The 24,915-nt window shown below is 40.1% G+C and overlaps 1 protein-coding gene across 21 annotated transcripts in view; it reads left to right on the top strand.

The window, feature by feature from the left end:
* Positions 1–24,915, top strand: part of ARPP21 (cAMP regulated phosphoprotein 21) — a 241,559-nt gene that overhangs the window by 106,857 nt on the left and 109,787 nt on the right. For 14 of the 21 annotated variants that reach the window (XM_082192791.1, XM_082192792.1, XM_082192793.1 and 11 more), the window contains exons 2-6: positions 16,747–16,922; positions 18,710–18,870; positions 19,603–19,644; positions 20,115–20,198; positions 23,748–23,898. In XM_082192791.1, the coding sequence (XP_082048917.1) occupies positions 18,748–18,870; positions 19,603–19,644; positions 20,115–20,198; positions 23,748–23,898 (400 nt within the window). In that variant the 5' untranslated portion in view covers positions 16,747–16,922; positions 18,710–18,747. Of the gene's footprint in view, positions 1–16,447; positions 16,473–16,535; positions 16,659–16,746; positions 16,923–16,959; positions 17,085–17,895; positions 18,122–18,245; positions 18,399–18,709; positions 18,871–19,602; positions 19,645–20,114; positions 20,199–23,747; positions 23,899–24,915 lie in introns of those variants that run through there. The other 7 variants (XM_082192777.1, XM_082192789.1, XM_082192774.1 and 4 more) reach the window with 7 other exon arrangements.

Genomic DNA, 24,915 nt, shown 5'->3' with positions numbered 1-24,915 from the left:
ACAGTTGCCCTGTGCCATGCCAAACTCTGGTAAGCTGTAAACAGTAAAGCGGCCAACTTTAAACCCATGCCAGCCTTATTGAATTCATTGTTCCCGCACGATTTGCTTCACTGTGTGTGGGTGCAGAATTGGATTGCGAACGTTCTGACAGCTTTGTTCACTAGCACTTGGCATGTTTGTGGACATTCCAAGCCTTCGCAGCAGCTGAGCCAATTGGTGTCTGAGCCTTCCTCATTACAAGTGCAACACGGCCATCAGCTGGGTAGCTCTGTCGGTTAGAGCGTGGTTCTGATAAAGAGTCTCTGCATTCATTCGCTCAGTATTTGAGGGCTTTCCTTAGTCAAGGAAACCTTGAGTCACTGTAACATTTTATATGCAGCATTTAGAATAATACCTTGCAGAAGAATTAAATACTATGGGATGAATACTGTTGTGTGATCAAGGCCTGAAGGTTGCTTTATGAAGCAATTCTGCCGTGAGGCTTCTTCCCATTATGTGCATACACTTGATCCCCGGCAGAGTTCATTTGCCACTAGTTGTGTCAACGATGAGATCTAGTTCCTCCCTATTGACTGCTTTAGTGGCAACCCTTCTTTTTTTATATTAAAAGGCCCCTAAAGACTAGCAGTGGAAAATCACCTGGTTAGTGCTGTATCTAAGGGGAAAATAAGAGATTATTTCAGGGACATCTTTTTCTGAATTTAGTTATGCTGCTATGATTGGCATCCATCAGAGGAAAGTATGTGCCATGCAGCAGGTCTAAAACTGAAAATTTACACCTATAAATTTTATGTTTTGTATGATTTATGTGCCTTATGTGTTTTTATCTTATCCTTGTCTATCATAATTGAGAGAATGCATATATGTACCCCTTATTTTGACAGTTGCCCTGTCACCTATTTAGCATGCTCTATTTATGTATGTAGATGCTTTTACCATATGCTAGCCTATGGCCGTAATAAGGATTTGACTTGACTAGTTGGAGGAATGTATGAGGAAGAGTATAAAATATTGGCAAAACTAGTCAACGTCATTCAGGCAGTTGCTGAGAACCCTCTTAGAATTCAAAGTGACGCAAGGGTATTCAACACAACAAGCTCCAACTGCTTCTGAATCATGCCTATAATTGCTGCTATATTTCATCAATGAGCTAGCATTATCGTCACTTGTCTATGCTTTTTCATCCTATTGTGATTTTTCGGTTGTGTGGGTGTGCAGTGAAGGCTTCTGTTTGTAATTGGCGATATTTATCACTTGTTGCATTAAGTGTGAGCAAAAGGCAGCAGAGGAAGTGTATGTTCAGTACTCTTTACACCAATCTGGCCAATGCAGGGGTTTTTTCTTTTCTTTTTTTGCAAATTCAATGAGATCCAAACGATTCTCTTTTATTATTAGTTATTTTGTTCATTAGTACTGTTACATTTTAGTACTATCACTTGAGCAGTGACAGCCTTAGTATACATTCATCACTTGTAAGTAGTGAACAGAAATGTGAATATGATCAATTCAGTTTCTTGAATTGCATGAATCTATTTCTTCTAGCACACTTCTAGCACACTTGCGAGCGTTACAGTTTCATAAACTCTGAGGGCTGGTTCATATCGTTGGCTGTCACCTGAAGAATATGTGGATCTCCAGATGTGGGCGCCAGGAAGAAATATGTCTTCCCTTCCCCATACACACACTTGGGAAAAGTGCTTTCACCATTGCAAATACTAGCAACAGCAAACTGCTCTCTTCCATGTAATTAGAGGAATGCACTGCTGATGATGTGGGCTGCATCATATGCAAGGTCCTTGGAAATTTTGACATGCGGTCAGGAAACCACTTCCTGCTTCTTACCTATTTCCGAAAGACTGATTAAGCTCAGCTATTAGCATTGTGTTGTTTTCATTGATTGGTGTTCCATTCCATTCAAAGTTATTAATCATGCATAACCTTCAAATTCCATATATATATATATATATATATATATTTGCTTTCGTAGATTTTCACGGGTACAGGAATGCAGGTTTTGGTGTCTTCGGGTGTCTTCCCGTGTAAGAGTCGGGGTGTCTGTGCGACGTTTCGACGAGGTCTCACTCGTCATCTTCAGGCTGGTGCTTTCGGCTTCTTGTTACTGGAACAGAGCAGAGTCTGGTGTTTGAGTTCCTATAAATACTGTTGAGGGGTGTGGTGTATAGCCTCCAACGTTCTGGGCAAAGAGGAAGTTCCTAGATTAGTGTGCCTTTTCTTCTTTTGTTCCTTAATTACTTGAGGGATATCTTGGGTGATTTCATGAGTGATATACAGAATATCACCGCTACTTACATGCACAATCACACCACCACCCTGCACAAATAAACTCCGTAGCCAAGACTCTCATCTCCAGAACCAAACGCCTGGCTGACAAAGACCACTTGACAACTGAGTTACAGAATCTCTCAAATGTGTTAATCGCCAATGGATACCAGAAAAACAGGGTTACGAAGCTAATCCAAAAAGAAACACCCCCCAAAAACCAAGACACAGAAGAAAACAATGGCATGGCCCTCCTTCCTTATATCAAGGGCACTACAGACAAAATCAGCAAAATCCTCCATAAACACAATATCAAAACAGCCTTCTGCACCAACCAAAAAATAGCCAATATCCTCAGAAACCCAAAAGACAAAATCCAGCTGGAAAACCAAGGGGTCTATGAAATACCCTGCAAAGTCTGCCCAGCCACGTACATTGGACAAACAAACAGACGAATAAATGCACGTATCGCAGAACACAAGAATGCCGTCAAAAAAGAAGAAAAAACTTCCTCTCTTTTCCAACACATGAAAGAAACAGGACACGAAATTAATTTTGCAGATTCCAAATTGCTCTTTAACATGGAACATCACCACAAGAGAATAATCATGGAAGCCATCGAGATAGAGAAACACCCTCACAACATGAACAAGCGTGACGACACGTCCCGCCTGCCAGACATCTGGAAATTAGCCCTCCCCACAAAAACCGACACCAGAACCAGAGGCACACAGAACGCCGTCACCAATCAACCACACCAGACCCAAACCCAGACCCTCTCCACAGACATATTACAGACTCCATCCAGTAGCCAAACTATAGTGGCACCTCCGGATGCTGCACCCCCCTGCAATCCCTACACAGATCTGGCTGGCACAAGGCACAAAACCATAGCTCGCCCCTATACACGAAGCCAAGCCAGAGCACAACTAAATGCAGCACAGCCATCTTCTCAGAAAAACTCTTCACAAGCTCAAGAGGTCAAGACACGAAAGCTTTAGCAACTAATCTACACTTAATGACCCACCCAGTGATATTCTGTATATCACTCATGAAATCACCCAAGATATCCCTCAAGTAATTAAGGAACAAAAGAAGAAAAGGCACACTAATCTAGGAACTTCCTCTTTGCCCAGAACGTTGGAGGCTATACACCACACCCCTCAACAGTATTTATAGGAACTCAAACACCAGACTCTGCTCTGTTCCAGTAACAAGAAGCCGAAAGCACCAGCCTGAAGATGACGAGTGAGACCTCGTCGAAACGTCGCACAGACACCCCGACTCTTACACGGGAAGACACCCGAAGACACCAAAACCTGCATATATATATATATATATATATATATATATATATATATATATATATATATTTGCTTTCGTAGATTTTCACGGGTACAGGAATGCAGGTTTTGGTGTCTTCGGGTGTCTTCCCGTGTAAGAGTCGGGGTGTCTGGGCGACGTTTCGACGAGGTCTCACTCGTCATCTTCAGGCTGGTGCTTTCGGCTTCTTGTTACTGGAACAGAGCAGAATCTGGTGTTTGAGTTTCTATAAATACTGTTGAGGGGTGTGGTGTATAGCCTCCAACGTTCTGGGCAGAGAGGAAGTTCCTAGATTAGTGTGCCTTTTCTTCTTTTGTTCCTTAATTACTTGAGGGATATCTTGAGTGATTTCATGAGTGATATTATGAATACCACTGGGTGGGTCATTAAGTGTAGATTAGTTGCTAAAGCTTTCGTGTCTTGACCTCTTGAGCTTGTGAAGAGTTTTTCTGAGAAGATGGCTGTGCTGCATTTAGTTGTGCTCTGGCTTGGCTTCGTGTATAGGGGCGAGCTGTGATTTTGTGCCTTGTGCCAGCCAGATCTGTGTAGGGATTGCAGGGGGGTGCAGCATCCGGAGGTGCCACTATAGTTTGGCTACTGGATGGAGTCTGTAATATGTCTGTGGAGAGGGTCTGGGTTTGGGTCTGGTGTGGTTGATTGGTGACGGCGTTCTGTGTGCCTCTGGTTCTGGTGTCGGTTTTTGTCCCTACACAGATCTGGCTGGCACAAGGCACAAAATCACAGCTCGCCCCTATACACGAAGCCAAGCCAGAGCACAACTAAATGCAGCACAGCCATCTTCTCAGAAAAACTCTTCACAAGCTCAAGAGGTCAAGACACGAAAGCTTTAGCAACTAATCTACACTTAATGACCCACCCAGTGGTATTCATAATATCACTCATGAAATCACTCAAGATATCCCTCAAGTAATTAAGGAACAAAAGAAGAAAAGGCACACTAATCTAGGAACTTCCTCTCTGCCCAGAACGTTGGAGGCTATACACCACACCCCTCAACAGTATTTATAGAAACTCAAACACCAGATTCTGCTCTGTTCCAGTAACAAGAAGCCGAAAGCACCAGCCTGAAGATGACGAGTGAGACCTCGTCGAAACGTCGCCCAGACACCCTGACTCTTACACGGGAAGACACCCGAAGACACCAAAACCTGCATATATATATATATATATATATATATTCCAAAGAATGAAAGGGAGAAAAAACCCAAAAAAGCTTACTGACATTTCCTAATCATCTTTCAATGGGTTAGAACAAAATTAAAATAAGCACGAACCCTTAAGTGTTTTGTAAAAGTTGCTTGCAAATCTTTTCTAGAAAGGAATGGTAACTTAGCAAATTTGTTACATATTGTGTGCCCATGAACTAGGGCAATGTATGACCTGTATCCTTATTACTGTGTTTGAGTGGTATGAGAACAATCCTTTAATAGTGGGAAGATATTTTTGCATTTTTAATGTCTCAGGTGACACCTCCAGGGAAGTGAATTTTTTTTAACCTGTTTTTAAAATTAGTATTATTAACTATCCAAATATCTTTATGAAAATAGATGTTACGAAATATCACTCTGGAAAGCCATTTCCATACACATTGCCCCAAATGGAAGAAGCCTGCTGAGAACCTCAAATCTATTTATCTTACTATTCTTATTTGATGTTTCAATATAGCACTGCAGCAATCATCTGAATATTGTCTAAAATACTGTAAGGGAAAACACTATTGAATTAACCGACCTTGCAGGATTTGCATTGCCTTAAATTGAAAATTTTATGTTATGGAAACTGAGTAAGGTATATCTAACAATTACTAACTCAATAATTTAGTTGCAAATATTTTTGTTAGCAATCCTCTGAAACCTTCAAACATTGTGTATAAATTGACAGTTCTTAACATGCTCAGATGTACTATATGATCTCCCCCCAGCTTAATATAATATGTCAATAAGCATTTGAGCTATGATCTCAAACACAGACCACCTTCTGTACAGAAACATACAGACTTTGGTGTAGTAAATCTGAAGGTGTCCCAGTTTTGTATAATTTTTGGCACATCTCTTTTTTTCTTCAGTACCTCATGCCCACCTGCATGCATGTTGACTATTGATAAGAACATAACCAGAGCCTGCTGGACCAAGCTAATGCCCATCTTTTCCAGCTTCATGTTTTCACAATGGCCAACCAGACAGATGCTTGTGGGAAGCCTGCAATCAGGGCATGAATGCGACAGTGCTCTGCTCACCTGCTATTCCCAGCTGGTATTGAGTGAAGGTAGAGCGTAGTCTTTGTGGCTGGCTAGTAGCCATTGATACCTTTTAAAGCTTGTGTTGGAAGAGAAGAAATCCATCTCGCAGTCAGAGATGTGTCATCACATCTCTGGTATCACGATTCTCTGGCTCTCCCTGTGTTATTACTTATTTGTTGTGAAGAATTAAAAAAAACTCACTCTGATTTTGAAATATGACTAACGAACAGTTTTTAAAACATTCTTAGTCATGCAGTCTTTCAGGCAGAGGTTATTTAAATAAATAGGTTTATCTGATATCTAGATACACAGCTAAGAGAGTGTGAAGATATATATATATATTTAAGCAGCAACATTAAAATGATCTCCAGCCCACACCTGAAGCTTGGCCCAATGCTTAGACACTTCCGAAATGATATGCCGGTTTGGAATCCTGTTGAGGGTTTGGGGAGAAATGTTTTACCTTGCAGTGTAGTGAGAACTTGGCAAAACTGATGGGTTTTGGCAATTGCAATGGGACACAAGAGGGAGGTGAGATCAGGGCTTATTTTTTTCCAGCTGGAATTTGCTGGAACTCAATCCTGGCAGCACTCAGGTGGGCGCCATTGCCATTCCAAGAGAATGAGTGTTCATAGTTGTCAGGGGTTCAGGAGCAGAGGCGAGGGCAAGGGAGGAAACAGAGAGCGAGGGGGAGGAGGCAGAAGAAAGGATGAGTGATGACGACGACCCGAGATCTCCGAGTCTTTCCAGTGAATCAGAAGATTCACAAAAAGGAGCACCAGTGGCCAGGGCAAGGGGGGAGACTAGGGGGACACCCCAGGAAGAAAGAGCCAGAGGGGACTCAGAGGGGAGCAGTTGGAGATCGGGACCAACGTCACCGCCAGAGAGGAGGAAAGAGGAAGAGCGCCAGGGATCAAGCGCTGGCAGCTCGCAACAGGAGGGAGGGCACGAGTCAGGAGTGGCCACACCTTCATCGGGGAGCGAAGTGACGGTTAGACGGAAAGTGGAAGGTTGGGCGCGCGCGCCAAGTTCAAATGCACAGGAAGGTGGCGCAGTAGGCAGCCCGGAAAGGGAGCCAGGTCCTAAAGCCCGGCGCAAGGAGACAGGAGAGTCAGGGGGGTCAGCGTCAGAAGAATCCCGGAAGGAAGAGACCCAGGGGGGCAGAGGGACCCAGAGGAGAACTGTCAGGCGGAAAAGGTGGAGCAGGGCTAGGATATTAAGTTGGTGCGCAAGGGGCGGAGACTCAGACGGAGCTTCGCCGATCTAAGCATAAGACGTAGGGTTGCACGCAGCAGCTCGAGAATGGAGACTGTAACTCAATAAAGACTTTTATTTAATGATCGCTGGCTAGCGTGATCCTCTGTGAGCTAGGATCTGGAAGTAACCCTGACAATAGTGAATTCCAGCACCTCCTTTTCTAGAAAAAAACAGCACTGGGTAGGATCCATATGTGCCCTTGAAACAGCAGGGTGGCAGTCTGTGTGCTGGAGCAGTAGTACATTTGTGGTATCTTCTCCCATTGTGTCCTACAAAACTTGAAGCTTCCAGAGAGCATCACAGGCATTCAGGTGTGCAGTGAGTAGCAGCACTCTTAACGATGGGCCACTGATGTCAGAAATGGTGGTTGCCAGGTTCTCTGCATTTGAATAGAAGTGGGTGCACCTATAATAAATGTTGACTACACCAGCAATATGGACAACAACTGGTTTTATTTATTGGTTTCTGGTTCACAGTTTTCAGTTTGGCATCCATCTTGGAACTGTTGCCAGGAACACAGGTCTCAATGGGAATCAGCTCCAACTATTTTTCGAGAGACCACTTTTGCCTTTTGGCCACTAGGAGGCAACCATAGAAACATATTACATCATCCCTTTCTGTCACTTGGGCTTTTGGAGTGAAACTATAAATTCAAGGGTATCCCTGTTAGCCTGTGTCAAGTGGAAAGAGGCAAACTCAACCCAGGATAGGAGCCCAAAACCTCTCAGGAATATATATTTCTGATAATATAATATATATTGCCATTTATTCCTAATCATTGAATATTTACTGTTCAGTGGATGAGTTGACGGTGCAGACTAATTCGCATTACAGCAAATTGTATGGATTAAGAATGGAACGGAATTACTATGCGCTATGAGTTTTAAATTCAGCTTCTTTAAATGTATTTGATGTGAATAAATTTTCATTCACACACACACACACACACACACACACACACACACACACACACTTTTTTTATTTTAGGCCACTTTTCTGGGTTACTATCTGCCCAGAATGGCTTACAAATGAACAAAAGATTTTAAAAGGTATACAACAGTCCAAAATTTGAAACTTTAGAATACTGCAAATCAACTTTTGACTAAAAAAATAAATACAGAACCAGAAGGAATATAATTGAGACAGGCTGTCACCCAGCTAACAACCATCATACCTGGAAGGAAAGATGACAAATTAGCCTTAGGGTCTTCTGAGAGCCTGCAGCACAGAGCTTTGGTTTGGGCCCAGCAGAAGGAAATTCTAATGCAATAGGGCCACCATAGAGAAGGATCTATGGCCACCCCCTCCACCAACCTAGGGGGTGAAAATACCATGGGATTCTCTGAAGAGGATCTTAAAGTGCAGGCTGGATATGAGTGGGTATGAGTGGTCTAATTAATGGCTTGGGCCCGGCTGGTTAGAGTTTTAAAGGTCAAAACCAGCACTTTGAATTGGGTTTGGAAATACATTGGTATCTAGTCCAGCTGGTATAGTAATATAATTTGAATGGTGAAAGAGTGATTTTGCGACATTTAAAATATTTGTATAAATTAATTCCAGCAAAATAATGCAAATGGAAGGGAAGTAAACTTATCAAAGCAAAGTTCAAGCAGAAGATTCAAATGGGGAAAGTGAGTGTAGTTTTTCAAGCAACTGCCTTTGATTCTTTCCACTCTTGTCTCTTTGGGTGTGTATTGGGCTTGGTTCTTCAGTTGGCTGAGGAACCATCTGCAAACCACTGCTGAACTAGTAGAAAGAGTATCTCTTTACTTGCAGTGGCTATGTTATAGTTCCACACCTTACCAACCAAACCTTGAGCTCTGCTGTGCTTCATATCAAAGGGTAGACCCAAGCAGTTTTTTATATATATAAATACAGTGGTGCCTCTGGTTACAGACGCTTCAGGTTACAGACTCTGCTAACCCAGAAATAGTACCTCAGGTTAAGAACTTTGCTTCAGGATGAGAACAGAAATCGCGCGGCGGCGGTGCAGTGGCAGTGGGAGGCCCCATTAGCTAAAGTGGTGCTTCAGGTTAAGAACAGTTTCAGGTTAAGAACGGACCTCCGGAACGAATTAAGTTCTTAACCTGAGGTACCACTGTAGCATAAAATCATTTCCCCTGATAAAGCATCTACTCAAACTTGTTGGGAGCCACACCGGCTTGTGCAACTGTCTTTTTTGACGAAAGCAATCTTCTTTCACTGTGTTGGGTTAGACATACCTAACAAATATTAGTTCTGTTTGGGCATGCAAGCAAGCAGAGTGAATGGAGATGGGCTTGCTAAGCTCTGCACCCTTCCTTCACGACATCACTCTGCTTTTCCGTACCCGCAAGTCATTGTTCGAAGTCTGAAGTGGGGAGCTGCTTCTTATTCTTAGAGGCTCCCTGCATATTATAGAGCCCCACTTTCCCAGGATTCTGAATCACTCAAGAGAATCTGTATGAACAGAGGAGTCTCCCTGCTTTAGACTTTGCTCTCCAAGCCATGGCAAACTGTTGAAATGTTCAGCCTTTATATGCAAGCAACATGACCAAAATAAGACTATAGTGTATATCTGAACATACTGATTGTGTTCCAAGGCTGAAATCAACAACAACAACTTATTATTTATACCCCTCCCATCTGGCTGGGTTTCCCCAGCCACTCTAGGCGGCTCCCAATCGAATATTAAAAACACAATACAGCATTAAAGATTAAAAACTTCCCTAAACAGGGCTGCCTTCAGTTATAAAAGTCAATGACAGGAGAATTTGCTAATAGGATTGGCAGATTAAATATTTAAAGGACAATGGTTGGGAGGAGTTTTGTGTGCAATAAAGAATATCTATTAGGTTGCACGGCATAATGTATTAAAATGCGGATAATACTTTATGTTGTATTGTGAGGTAATATAGCCTGTATATGTATAAAGTTCAAAGTACAGAAACTTGGAAATAGCAGGCTCCCTTCCGCGACTCATGTACGATTAGCAGTATATCGATATATCTCAAACTTGTAGAGTGAATGGCATATACGGTAAGCCTGAAGCTTGCACACATTTAACTTGTGCACATTCAGCTATACACGCTTGGTTTCTTTAAAAAAAGAAATAAATTAAAAAGGGGACGGAAAGGGGATGAGTGTCTGGGGAAAAGGGATTTGGCTCAGTGTGTTTTGACTATACAGTGGTACCTCGGGTTAAGAATTTAATTCGTTCTGGAGGTCCATTCCTAACCTGAAACTGTTCTTAACCTGAGGTACCACTTTAGCTAATGCGGCCTCCCGCTGCCGCTGCACTATCTCTGTTCTCATCCTGAAGCAAAGTTCTTAACCAGAGGTACTATTTCTGGGTTAGCGGAGTCTGTAACCTGAAGTGTCTGTAACCTGAAGCGTCTGTAACCTGAGGTACCACTGTACGTGATTTTGGGTTTAGACACAATGCCTGGAATGTAACCCATGCATAAGTTGCGGGCTTTCTGTATAATGAAACTTCATATCTAACCAGAACCTTTACCCCAAACACTAGCAACTGAGACAAAGTACCGCTGATAACACTAAACTGTGGTTTAGCACTAAATTGTGCACTTTCCTCTCCCCTCTTCTTTGGTCCAGCTGTGACTGTTTTAAATTAAATGCCATTCATCATTATGTCTGAATCCTAAGATGTGTTTAATTTCAAATAAAGTTTAGAGGAACAAAGCAACTTTGTGAGCCATGCTTTAAAGCTGTCTTGTTTCAGTCCAAGCCAAGACTCTAAAACAGTTTGTCCAGGTTCAGAATGAAGGATAAGCTGCTGGCGGTGCTGGAGGAGAGGTGAGCTGGTTGCTGATGAGCCTGAGGTTAATTTGTGTTATGGCAAATCATAGTGTAGCATTACACCCAAATGAGGCCACTGTTTGGGTGATTCTTTCAGCTGAATTAGGTGTATGGGTTTTCTTTGATCTATGTAGCTGACATACGTGGAATCATACCTCACAATATACTGGTGACCCTGAGGTGTCTTTATGTTTTCTTCTTTTGGGCTCACTTGTTTGAGTCACCTTTTGAGCAAGAACTACTTTAGACATATCATTTCTGCTGCCTGGGCATGGCACCATATCAGTCTGGATTCACAGGTGGAAGATCACTGATGGAGAGGCAGGATTCAAATTCAATCAATTGAATTTGAAGGGTGTTTTCTATTTAATCATTTGCCATTTCCTTGCCCCAGCAGGCATATTATGCAACCCAGAGCAGCAGCAAACAACCAGATGTTGGGATGTAATCAGGCCAAAACTTTATTGACTGCAGTAGGCAGGGGTAAGGGTTGGCATGGCAGCATGGCCAGGATCAGTTTATCAATCCACCCACCCCTTGCTGGTGAAATGTGCTCAACTGTGGCTGGACTGCATCATACCCATTTCATAGGAGTCGCCCAGTTCTAAGCCCTATCATGGTGGAAGCCAAGCTTCCAAAGTTTCACTGGGCAACCAGGGTGAGGAGTCCAGCCAGCCAGAGAACCCAGCCTGAGCTTGGGACATGTCATGGCCAATCCTCCCTTAGACCCCTTATGGGCTTCCCACTTCACTGTGTTAATCCTGCCCAGTGCACTTATACATAGACAACATTATTCCACCTAAGGAAGCCATAAATGTTCCTTGGGGAGAAGGCAAAACTACAACAACCCAACCAAGGTTTGAGAGAGAAAATTCCTTTCCAGCCCTGCCAACTAGTGATCCGAATTGCTCAGTGAAGGATCTAACACGAGGGTGGGTAGCTCACAGGGCAAAACCGCCCCCAATCCAAAATAGCCTACAGGAGAACTTTCTCATTTGCTGCTTGTCAGGCCCTGCTGGGTGGGGTGGTTAAGAGCGGTAGACTCGTAATCTGGTGAACTGGGTTCGTGTCCCCGCTCCTCCACATGCAGCTGCTGGGTGACCTTGGGCTAGTCACACTTCTCTGAAGTCTCTCAGCCCCACTCACCTCACAGAGTGTTTGCTGTGGGGGAGGAAGGGAAAGGAGAATGTTAGCCGCTTTGAGACTCCTTAGGGTAGTGATAAAGCGGGATATCAAATCCAAACTCCTCTTCTGCACCACTGGGCACAGCTGCCCTGCACACATTGCACTTGGAAAGGTGGCTAAGTGTAACTGTCTTTCCCGGACATTTGCTTTAACATGTAAAATCCCTCCCCCAATGGGCATGTAGACCCCCCCCCCCCAGAAGAGGATGTGTCCAAGAATTCCCGGACTTATGACAGCCCTATCTTATAGTGAACTTTTCTTTTTTAAAGAAAGAACTGTGGGGACAATATATTTGTAAATTATCATATTGCACAATACAGTGGAACCTTGGAAGCTGAACGCCTGTAAACTCGAATATTTCGGCTCCTGAAAGGTCGAAAACCAGAAGTGATTCTTCCGGGTTTCGAATGATTTTCAGAAGCCAAACATCTGGTGCTGCTTCTGTGGCTTCCGATTGGCTGCAGGATGCTCCTGCAACCAATCAGAAGCCGCACCTAGGAAGTCAAATGGACTTCCGGAATGGATTCCATTTGACTTCCAAGGTACGGCTGTAGTTCATTTGTTCAGTTTATTTGTTTTTATATATGTTGTAAGTCACCCAGAGTGGCTAGGAAAACCCAGTCAAATGGGCTGGGTATAAATAATAAAATTATAAAATTATTATTATTATTATTTGCTTATGGAGGCAAGTCCCTACAGCTGTCACTCTGAACTACCTGAACCTAGACAACACAGTTATGTTCCATCTTATGGAGACAAGTAGTCTTCCCATTAATGTCTAATAACCCTAGTTGAGATAATTTACCTGTTTTCTGAGGTAAGGCAAGACAGGGCAGTTGTATGACAAAAACATTATTTAATAAAAATTCAATCATTATTATTTGCTTTATACATGGCATGAATATGGGTAATTCTAATGGAGCTTGACATTATCATTAGCATTACTAGCGCAATTCTATGCATGTCTACTCAAAAGTAAGCCCCATTGAACTCAATGAGATGTACTCCCAGGAAAGAGGGTAAAGTATTGTGGCACATCCACAATTTGTGGATGATTTACTACTTCCCAAGTTTGCTGTGGCCAGGACAGAAGATGTTGGGGGTTATTAAGGAAATTTTGGATTCAAGGCCACCCCAGATAGATAGATCCATTGGAATATTGTGGTCCATGTCACCTGTAGGAAAACCACTAGAAGTAGACCTGTGCCTATCAAGCTTTCTGTGGGTCTACCAGTGGCCATTGGGATGAATGGGTTATACTGTTGGCAGAGTACCTCACCACCAATAGAGGTGCAGATATGCCTCATTCTAGCTCCCCTCAGCCAGCCTTCAGCAGGAGTTTGAAGGATTGCTTTAAAACTAAGCAGTATTTTGTATATATTTATTTCAAAATTTGTAAACATAATGATAAGCATTTAGCAAATTTGTAGTGTACTTTCTGAAGCTGTATAAATGCACTTTTAAACTTTAAATAAATGTGTTTTAGGTTTATAGCAAGCAATTAGTCTGCACTTTTACTTAGTAAGAATCTAAATAATAAATGGATTTTTTTATTTAAATCAATTATTTAAATTGGCCTTTTTGCTTGGTGATTTAAATCAGTGATTTATACCCTAATGAGCTTAGTGCTGGGGAAATCAGGATTGTTAAAATAAATGTGGAGATTATTTATATTATTTTAACTGATATGAATATTTTATTTTTATATTGTTGTAACTCACCCTGGTGCACTATGGTGAAGGGGGATCAAGAAGAAGCAACAACGAATTGATGATGATGATGATTTGTGACCCATTGAAACTCTATTCAGTGAGGTACAAAGGCAGATGGGTGTAATGGTGTGGTTTTGGAAGATAGATTAGATCTGAGTGTTAAAGGGGGAAAAGTTGGTAGGTTGCAAATAACTGAACATTAATCCAGATTCACTAAACCAAATCACTATGGCAAAATTATCTGAAAAGTAAGCTATAAATAACTTTACCACATTTTTTAAAAGGCTTGTGTGAATTGCCTTCAAAGCTATATCTACAAAATTCAATGGCACTTAAACTGATTTTTGGGCAGGCATGCCCGCTTATGTCATTTTTAAAATTGCAACTCAATGTACTGATCTTAAATTCGTTATTTGGAAGCAAGCCCTATTGATTTTAACAGAGTTTAGTTCCAACTGAGGTACAATCTGATGTTTGTATGCACCACTTGGGAATAAACACAGTGGGACTTACTCCCAGGTAAAGATGGATTTGATCATTCTGCATGGTTGGTTGGGATTGAAAGCACCAAAACTCATGAGAGGTTTGATCCCATCCCACCTATAGCTCCTGGGGCACAAGTAGAAGCAAATTCTTAGCTAGAGAAAGTGACACGTTGCAGCACTAGGGATAGGATATCATGGAAATAGAAGTGTTGAAGGATGGCATGTTGATCCTTACAAAATGGGGAATAACTCTGTATTTGCTGCTTGATAACCTAACTATTTGGAGAGGGCACAAGATTAAGCTTTGAGTTTATGGATGGTCAAAGAAGCTAGTTCACTTAAAACAGATTTTACAAGCAGTTTGTGAATGTATGTTTCATATAGCCACAGTGGAAATAACATATTATTTTCACATGAAACAGTGTATATTTTGGAAACTCATTGAGGAATCTGTTTCTTGCATAATCAAAGCATTTAAATGCAGGTTGAGTTGCAGTTCGTATCAGCAGTGCATGTTTCCCCATCATGAAATACATGTGTATCATTGCTGTTTTAGGTAACAGGGTTCATCGTATTTTGAAAACTGGGCCCTGAAAATCTTAATAAAGCCTTATCTTTAAAAAACAAAACAAAACATGTGCAGGTATCCAGACTTAGTAATATTTTTACCTGATGCACCACTTCCGTGTGTTGTCACTGACATGGATCTGTGGAATGCCAAAATAGAATGTTTCCTTCTTCTCCAATATTTTATATGCTTTAGAACAAGTCAAGGTATCTTTCTGGTTATAAGGCAGTGTCCTCTGGGTTTCTACAGTCCAATGAATGGCTCGACACTCATTCAGTCCTAACGTTTTATTATACTTCTTTTAAGCAAAACAGAATTGTTTTATTTGGCGCCATCAGCAGCAAACAATCAACAGCTTGTAATGTCTTTGTGAATTTATAAGGAGGCACTAGCACTTTTACAAAGACCTTTGAATCTTGGATTGGTTTATTAAACGGCTCTTGAACAAACACTCCTTATTCTGGTCCAGCATGGAAGTCTGTTGATGGATTGTGCTTTTTGCAATTATTTTTCTCTGCCTCTTGTCATAAAATCAGGGAAGCACAATGCGGATTTTATTTATTTATTTATATTTTTTTTTGGAGCTGGTTTCCAGTTCATTTTCTTACTATTTGGTAGGGTGGTTTTTTGTGTGTTTTTTTTAGTGAGAAAGGATAAGCAGTGATGAGTTAATCTGTAATTGGTTTGTTCTCAAGGTGCTGCAGCCACTCCCATTGCTTCAACATTAAGGTTTTTTTCCCCTTCGAGAACAATTACTGTATTGCTACTAATAAGTTTCAGCCAAGGAGGGAGTAGATAACATTTATACTGTTGTTGCATATAAAACAGAAGAGGTGAGAGAAACATGGCAATTTGTCTGAGAAGCTCTCAGCATAATAAGAGATTAGAATATGGATTGGGGGGGAAGTAAAAACTCTACTTTGTAACAGTTATTGAAATTTTTTTGCGCTTTCTTTGGACAACAGAACTGGTGCATCTTACAGTTGTTGCCACTGTTCACAATTTAATCCCTTTCTAGGAACTGCTGTGCATTAGTATTACCTGGTTCGTGACATCTCTTTTCCTAAAGATTTAATGAAGGTTTAAGTGGTTGGGTTGTCAGATTTTCAGTCAGTTGCCAAATCCAGCTCTTGAAAAGGCAGCCATGATATTTAAGTACTTTGTAAATGTTTCTATTTTCCTGTTAACCTCTCACTTTTCTTTTTAACCAAATGCCCATCTGGTAGCAACATTCGGTATAAACATAGTGTAATGCATTTTTGAAGCAACTGTGCCTTCTGTCTCCCTCCCTAAGCAATCTCCCCCTTCTTCACATCCCACTTCTTCTGACTTTCCCCTAATTTCCATTGCTCAGAATTGTTAACTCTCTCTTAGCCATTTTTAATGGCTCTATCTTATTACAATCAGCTCGTTTATACCTGCTGCTGAGGTCACTTTAGGAAAGAACAGAAAAGGAAGGGTATTAATTCTGAAAATTGAAGCTTTAGTTACAGCAGAGACACTATTATTTTTTCTTTCGTGACAATATTGGTTTCCACTGAGGCAAAGATGAGCCTTTTTTAAAATGCAAAGTGCTAGAATTCACTAAAAAGGTTAAAACTGAAGTGAGTAATCTTCGGCACATAATATGCAATTGTTAATTTTAGCTCCGTGCGTAGGAGCTGTTATGACTTGAACAGCCGGCTCTAGCCTTCATTAGAGGAGAAGCTCACAGTTTTTTGAGACAGGTGGAGCCGGATCAAGCTGTGAAACTGATTTGCTTGAAGCTGGTCATTAGTGTTAGAAATCTGGTCTCTATTTTATCTTTTAAAACCCTACCATGATTATATCTATTATTATTGGTATTTACTTTTTGTCTTCCCTCCCCCTCCCCACCAGGTTGATGACGATGATCTGTCAAACTCTTTAAAGGAACAGCATGGAGATTGGCACTCTGAACTGTTAAATGGGGTCATGGGACTCACATTGTCATTGATCACTTGTGTGGATTTAACCAGTGAGGAGCAGCAACAGCAACTGATAGAAAAGCCTCAAGAATTAACACAGCACTGAAGGTAAACAGCTTCTTTTTGTTACGTACCCATTGGCAGAAGGAGGTATAATTTCTGTGGATTTGTGCCATGCCCATACAGCCACATCAGGTCTGTGAGCATGTTGCTTTACGTGTACATCTCTGGAGTGCATACCAAGCAACAGGGATAATGGTTAAGATTCAGGTAACATATGGAGTTATATTTGAATTTATGAGAAAGAACGGCTTCATTTCAGATATGAATGCTCTGCAAATAAACAGATCAGCTGTAGGGGAAAGTGTGTGTGTTCCGAGAAAAGAAAATGTAATAATATGACAGTATAACACAATAGCCTAGATAAAGAATGGGTTTATTTGATTGTTACCAACCTCCTCTCTAAATCATGCAACTTTTGCCCCAGTGTTCACATATAAAGAAACAAAATATATTGTAAGTGTTTTTGGGGGGGAAGGGGATTAAAAAACAAAAACAAAACATTCATTGTTCAAAGCCCCAATTCTTTTCACAAATCATGTTCCCCTTGAAAATTTAATTATGGAACAAGACCCTTTGTGATCTTTCTGTTAAACTTGACAAAGTAAATGCAGCCAGGATAAATGTATACCCAGTTTTCCGATTTTCTTTATTTTTTAAAAAAACAACCCTCAATGCACATTGTATTTTCCTTTTGAAATAAACAAAGAAAGGCGGCATTACAAAGATCTATTCAGTGTTAATTGCAACCTGCGAAAGAAACAAGATGAAGACTCGTTTTATCTAATAACCGTTATTAAATTGTGAGAAGGGCAAATACTGAAAACCTGTTTTGAAATAACTCCTCTTCTCTTCCACACTTAATTTTCTTCTTAAGATTTCTCTCTCCAAAAAGTAAAACAAAACAGGCAAATTTGGGGGGGGGGTTTAGGAGAAGAACAAAAAGTGCTAAATTATTCATGAGATACATCTGACAACTGATCAGTAGCGGAGGTGTTCGGAGCTGAGGGGGTATTTCATAGGGAGGAAGAGGGGAAATAATAATAGGCTTTAACTTTGAAAAGCCGTATTGAGCTCCTGTGCAGCACACTAATGTGAGCTGAGACCAATGCAGTTAAGATATCTTCATCAGAGCTTCCCTGGCAAGGGCTTCCAGGAGGATTTTTACTGTGCTGGAGAGTGACATGGAGTTTGGAGGAGGCTCGTGATTTTTTATAATGGAGCTGTCAATTTGAGGGCTTGAAATGGTGACAATGGGGGTTTTATTGCCAAATTTAGAATTAATGTTTATGTTGAGTTCCTCTTCATCCAGGGCTTAGTTTCTCCCTTTCTTGTAGAGAGTGCTTATAACCTTGTTGTGTGTACACAGGGGGGAATGACTGACGGGTAGAGGTGTGGATTAGGTTTTTTTTTTCCATTTTCCCAAAAGCGATTGACAGTCTAGCGGAAGGTCTGGTCTGCTTGACGCCTCCCCAACAGAAAAGCACGCATAGGTTATCGTTTATTTGGTCCATCACCTACGTGGTAAAAGAATTCACTTCCATCCCACATCCCTAGCTGTGGGACAAAAAGGGTAGGGGGAGGAATTTCACGTCCGTATTTTCTGCCACAATGAGTACTTGAAAGCAAGCTGTTCTACTTGTTAGCTTTTACACAATTCAACGTTCACCTAGAATACTTCAGTCCATTGCCGTCTGCTGAATTGCATTGCCCTAATTCTTGAGTTCCTTGCTGTGCTTTGTTAGTTCATCATGGAGGAAATAAAAATATCTCTCGTGGGAATCAGATGGCAAATATCACCTCCTGTTTTGTTTTTTAATGTCTTGACCTTTCAGGTCATCAAATCTTGTTCTATTAATTTCTACCTGGGAGAATGTCTGAGCAAGGTAAAACAGAAGAAACTGGAAGCGAGCAAGACTCAGCCATCTCCCAACAAGAGAATTGCATCCTTAACTCAGAGGTAGATGAAAAAGATGAAAATGGCAAATCAGACCAGGTAAGAACAAAAAGCGACTTTTCCGTTAAACTACTGGACTTTTAAAAAGCAATTTTGTCATTCTTTAATTTTTAAAGACCTTCTCCGCACCCATTTTGAGTAGGTATGGCATGTCTTAGATTTCCCCTTTCAATTCTGGAAGATCTGTATTTCTGTTAACTGCATTCGTCATTAAAATTGTTGCGTTGTATGAACACAAATAAATGCATATCAGATCAGTTCCTAGCTATGCAAAAAAGAGGAAACTGCTTATATTGTGAGAAATCCATTGGGAAACACTTATGATAGTGGAAAGGAGGAAGAAGAAAATAGTTATCAGCACCACTGTGTATAGATAGAACTTTTGCAGTGCCTATTGTCTCTGGCTTCAGATTGCTATGAAAAAAAAATATTTTTTTAAAAAACAACAGCAACAGTAGAATGCCACACTGATTTGAATTCTCAAGGAGAGATGAAAACAAAGGGGTTTCAGAGGGTTTCTGTAGACGTACGTTGTAAAAATAATGCTTTTATGTGCATATAAAAATGGAAATGATTGTGGCTAGTTACCACCAGTGATATTAATGCTAAGGCTCCTTAAGGAGTCATTTTAAGGTCCACAAGTTACCAAGTTACCTGACAATCACCACATGAAACTGGTACTTCATGAATGATTTAATGAACTTGCTGCTATTCCTGTTATGCATATTTTCCACCCATAGACATGCATAATTTGTCACTTGCTGTTTGCAGAAACGAGGTGCTAACCAGAACCAGCAGAAAAAGAGACTCAAGGTAGAGATTTTGACTACTTTCTCGGAGTCAGGATAAACTAGCTGGGGGTGGAAAGATCCACGTATATATTATGAAAGCGTATTCCTATTTTATTCATTTGTGCAATAGTTAGTTACAATAAGGTTAGTGGACTTCCTTGAGTTATTAGCTATTTACTTTATACAGTGTAAATGCTTAAGATCCTTTTTCATTTGAATACCTGCATTTTGCTGGGAACTTCCATTTTATATTAAATTATGCATAGGGATTACATTATTTGCAACCTTCACTATATCTGTGTTCTACCTCATGCCATCCCAGCAACGCAGAACCCCATGTCCGTGAAACAAAATTTTCCCTACTTTGAGGTCTATCTCTTTACTTTTTATTTTTTGAAACACAGTGAGGAAGGCTAGTACACACACACACACACACACACACACACACACACTGGTATTCAAAAGTGATTTCCTTATTCTTCTATATTTCAGTCAGGAGGGAAGGGTAAACTGGTCCGAAGTCTCGCTGTCTGCGAAGAATCATGCCCTCGTCTGGAAACAGAGAATGACAACCAGGTATCTAAGACCAAGCCATTAACTGCATGGTTAACTTTTCATGTGCATGATGGCATATTTGGGCTTTAACTGCATTTACTGATTTTGGGAAACCAAAATCACCTTTCACAAGAGCATACTTTATAATTATTATTTTAGAAGTTGTCTGGTTTTTAGCGTGTACTTATTTTGAAATAAATGAGTAGCTCTACAGTATGTCACAGGGTGTTATTTGCTCTCTTTTTTTTCCAGACCCCCTGAAAATTTCAACAAATGGAAAAGAATTCAAAAGAATTCAGATTAATTATTTTTTAAAAAATTAAAAAAGATAGAATTGTTATTTTCTCTAAGGCTATCTCTTGTAAGACTACACCAGACATAGTTCTGAGTTCACTCTGGCATCTAAGTCATGCAAAGTCCATGTATCAGTTCCCCGGAACCTATTTCATAGTAACATCCAAATTCTTGACACTTTTAAGTCAGAATGATCTAAAAGACAGTGCATTGTATTCTATATGGTTCATTCTTCTGATTCTTGGTGCCACTTTTCCAACTGCAAAGCATGTGTTTGATTTAGTCTGTATTGGTGTTGTATACCATTTATTCCAAAGAAACAAATATATGGATCAAATCAGGAAAATTTGATCTAAGAGACTTTAGAATTTTGCAAAACCTTTCTTCTACACTTACTGCAAAAAAGAAACGAAAAAGAAAGAAAAGCTTACATTGTCTGCTTATAAAAGCAAATTTATCAAGAACATAAACCCAAAAAGTAAGCTTCTTGCCAGTATTTCTTACTTGAAGACTCAGACATTATTTGAAGAATGAGATCAGCCATAGAGAGGGAGAGGAGACAGAAAACGAAAGATGAACTTTCGTTAGCACAAAATAATTCTCACATTTAAGTGTACTTTCTAAGACTTTCCGCTACTAACTTGAAATGAAACAAATCATACTCTCCTCTTTGGACTCTTTACTACGGAGGGTTTTATTTTTTTGAAAGACCAAAAAACCCACCACCCCATATCTTATTGCGCTGTGGGGTTTTTGTACTTTCTCGCTGCTCTACAATGACAGTTTATGCAGTAGGACACTAGATAGATTATTTTATGAGTTGTGGGTAAATATTTTGAGGGGGGGAAACAATACTATGACACATTGACTCAACTTGCATATAAGAAATGTATGGCTTTTGTTCTGCATTTTATTTGTGTTTTCTATCGTTTTAAATGGAACCTGAAAGGAGGAGAATATAAATATATTGCAGTATATTCAATGTTGCATGGTAGTTACTGATGTACTCTGCAAAAAAAAAGAAAAGGAATTTTATACACTTCAGAGGCTAGCAGGTTTGGAGGTAAAAACTAGATACCTCTTCTCATGGTGCAATCCTATGCATGCCTACTCAAAACTAAATCCCATCGAGTTCGATGTCACTTCTAGATTAAGTGTATATTTAGGATTTCAGCCTAAACTGCCTACAATGCAAGGCAGAACAAGGTTGGGATTCACATTTCTTCTGGTTCCTGCCACTGTTTCGTCCAGTACTAGGGAGAATGATTTGAGTATAATGTAAAGAATGCAGGGATTAAAATACTTTCTGCCACCAAAGTCTCCTCTTTAAGGATTATTGGCTTTTTATGATTCGATGGGAAGTATACTTGATTTAAAACTTTATAATGATTACCTTTGCACTAGGAAAGTTAGAGCTGTGCTCTCCTTTTTGAGCTGACTGACGGATACTGGAAGGGTTGGGCCAATGGAAATTGTTTCTTTCTTTCTCTCTCTTTTTCTCTAAGTTAATTTGGATTTTTTTTTCTTTGTTAGTTTATTTTAGCTGTTTACAAAGCACAGGGTCTAAATTATCAGAGAATGTATGGTACATTGCCAGTACTACAGATTGTACTACAAACCTAATGTTTGTATTATATTTAAAAATTTGCCTTGATTTTCCTGTGTAGGAAAAAAAATCTTGTTACCTGTATTACTTGATCATGAAAGCTTATCTGATCGCACACTTTGTCCTTACTTTAAAGGAATGTTGCCTCTAATGTTATGATATTGGTTTATCAGTGTATTATTGCAAACTGAACATCTCCTGTTGTTCGCTAAACTTTTCCTGTATGAATGTACTTATCAACGTTGTAATTTTACTATTGAGTAAAAATATCAATAAAAAGTGAATATAAGAAAAAACAATAGATTGTTTTCACGACTCTGCAGCACTTCTGTGTGTGTTTATTTCAAATGCAATGAATATGTAGAAATGGTATGTTATATGTATGGCACAAAGTATATATGCTGTATGCTTACATGTCTGTTTTAGACTATATGTAAAGTCTGTCTTCCTTTCCATCCCCTGTAAAAATGCAAGTGCACTATAACTATCATTTTGACTTCAGGATAATAGAGTGTACATAGCAGAAGAAATTCTAATTGTTTCCCTTAATTGAACAACACAATTGCACTTTTATCAGCTTGCCAGATTACTTGCAGGGAGTTTACCGCAAAATCAGACAGAGCTACTAACTATAAACCATGCATTTTCACTGTGTATTTCTCCCCAATAATCTTCAGTTCAATTCACTATACCTTCAGAGTCATGGACCGTAAGTTAACATAAAGTTATGTCCACTTAAGCTCCAGTGATTTCATAATTGTCTACTGTATTGGGTTCATAAACAGTTAACCTCCCCCTGCCACCATTCACATTTTAGAACATATTCCCTAAGAACTACACTTTGGGTTATATTGAATGCTGGTCCTACTCAAACTGGACCCATTGAAATTAATGAACATGACTAACCTAGGTCCATTTCAATGGGTCTACTCCAGGTAGGACTGCCATTGGATAGAACTCATTCAGATATATTTTAATGTGCTAGTTGATGGATCTAGCAATATGAGATTAATGTTAACATTATTGGGACCCCATCAGTAATACATATATTTATAGAAGGTGTGGACATCTGAGTTATTTGTAATCTAATATCCAGACTTAACTGCTGCACTTGACCAGCAGCAAGTTCTAGCTTCTTAATTCTAAGTAGGTGTCACCAATTTCCTTATATCAATTTTAAACAGAAATAAATTAAGTGTGCTTAGGTCTTAGGTGCCTCAGTCCTCGGTCCATTTGCTTTGAAAGACATTAGCTTGATACCAGTGGAACGTATTTTATACCTAAGCTTTTGATCCTTAAGATTTTAGTTGTAACCCCCTCATTCCTGAGTACTTTTCCTTAGGCACTTTTACTTAAAAGTGCTTCCCACTGAGTCCAGTGGGATCTGCTTCAAGGAAATTATAATTAATCTGAAGCAAATAAGTTAGGATATATTCAGAATTAAATCCTAATCCTCTGAGGTATATAAACGACATAAACTATATAAGTAGCAGGAGGCAAAATAAATACCGGGAAGCAAAATTTGTCCCTAAGAGTACAATATTTTTTTCCTAATATTAAGTTCACAGAAGACAGTTTGGCTTCAGCTTTTCTAAGCATGCACTTCATAATGCATTTTGGAAGCCAAGTTTCCTGAATCTGGCCCTAAATTATTATATTTTTTTCAACAGGAATCAATACAACTGCAGCTTTCAAGTTTCCCCAGCCTACAAGAAGAGGATAAATCTAGTAAAGATGACTCTGAGAAAGAAAAAGAAAAGAATAAAAACAAAGAGAAAGATAGAAACAGTGAAAAACCCAAGATAAGAATGTTATCAAAAGGTGAACAAAAATATTTAAGTCGTTATTCAGTCATCTATCATAGTCACGTATGAAGATGTTCTTGAATGCAAGAATGTATTTGCTTGTTTTTGTTGCTTATATATTTGATATTCTGTATACGTCTGTGGGATTGTCGTGTATGTATTTGTTTATGCATTGTTTGTAGAATATATGCAGTATGTCTATATTATCTAACGAGCCTGCACAGTTTCTGATCCACAAACTCAAATGCAAAGCCAATCCAGGGGGCTTCATTAAACACTCTGGTTTGACTTGCTGGCTGGAACTGCAAAGCAAGGGAACTGTGAAGAACTCTGCTGGTCCTAATATGTGGCCAGTGGTCTCTGTTCAGACTGGAGGGTCACACATTCTGCTAACTTCAAATTTGAATCAGTGTCTGCATTAAGAGGGAGGATTAATTATTCTGCTTTGGGGAGGACAGTACACTTGTTCACTCGCCTCTTTCCCCCACTCCCACCCCATGTCCCTGGAATGAGATCAGTGTTGGACCTTGGGTTTGGGCAATAGCTCCCTCCCCTACTTCACTGTAGAGAAAAAGTAACCACAACCAAACCATATAGGGGCAGCTTTCATTCAGTGTGTGTTTGTATGTGGTGCATGTACACAATTATTGTATGTGATTGCAAGGAGCCCACTAAAAATACTGCATGAAAATGGATGTAAGAATAGCTACCCAATTTTGCTAACACATGCCATGCCATACAATTTGTTGTTAGCGGCACACTACACTCTAAAGCCAATGTCCACATTTTCATGATGACTCGGATCCATGATCATTATCAGCAGTTGGGTGGAAGGGCAGGTGCCTACAATGAGTTCTTCCCAATAAGTAGAAAGGGGAAGAGTGGGAGCTTTTGCAACTGCAGAGATTTCTATCTGTGCAAATAACCAGAGTTGCTGTATGGAGGGGAAGTTATCACTGCTCTTGCAGAGTCTTCCATATGTGTTGAGTGAGGTCCAAGCACAGAAACTTGTTGCTAACAGAGCCCTTGTCTT

The sequence above is a fragment of the Podarcis vaucheri genome, assembly GCF_965113315.1.
Source record: "Podarcis vaucheri genome assembly, chromosome: 12".
NCBI classification, from domain to species: Eukaryota; Metazoa; Chordata; class Lepidosauria; order Squamata; family Lacertidae; genus Podarcis; species Podarcis vaucheri.
Note: the sequence above shows the minus strand (reverse complement) of the source record. Positions and strands in the feature narration are given on the sequence as shown.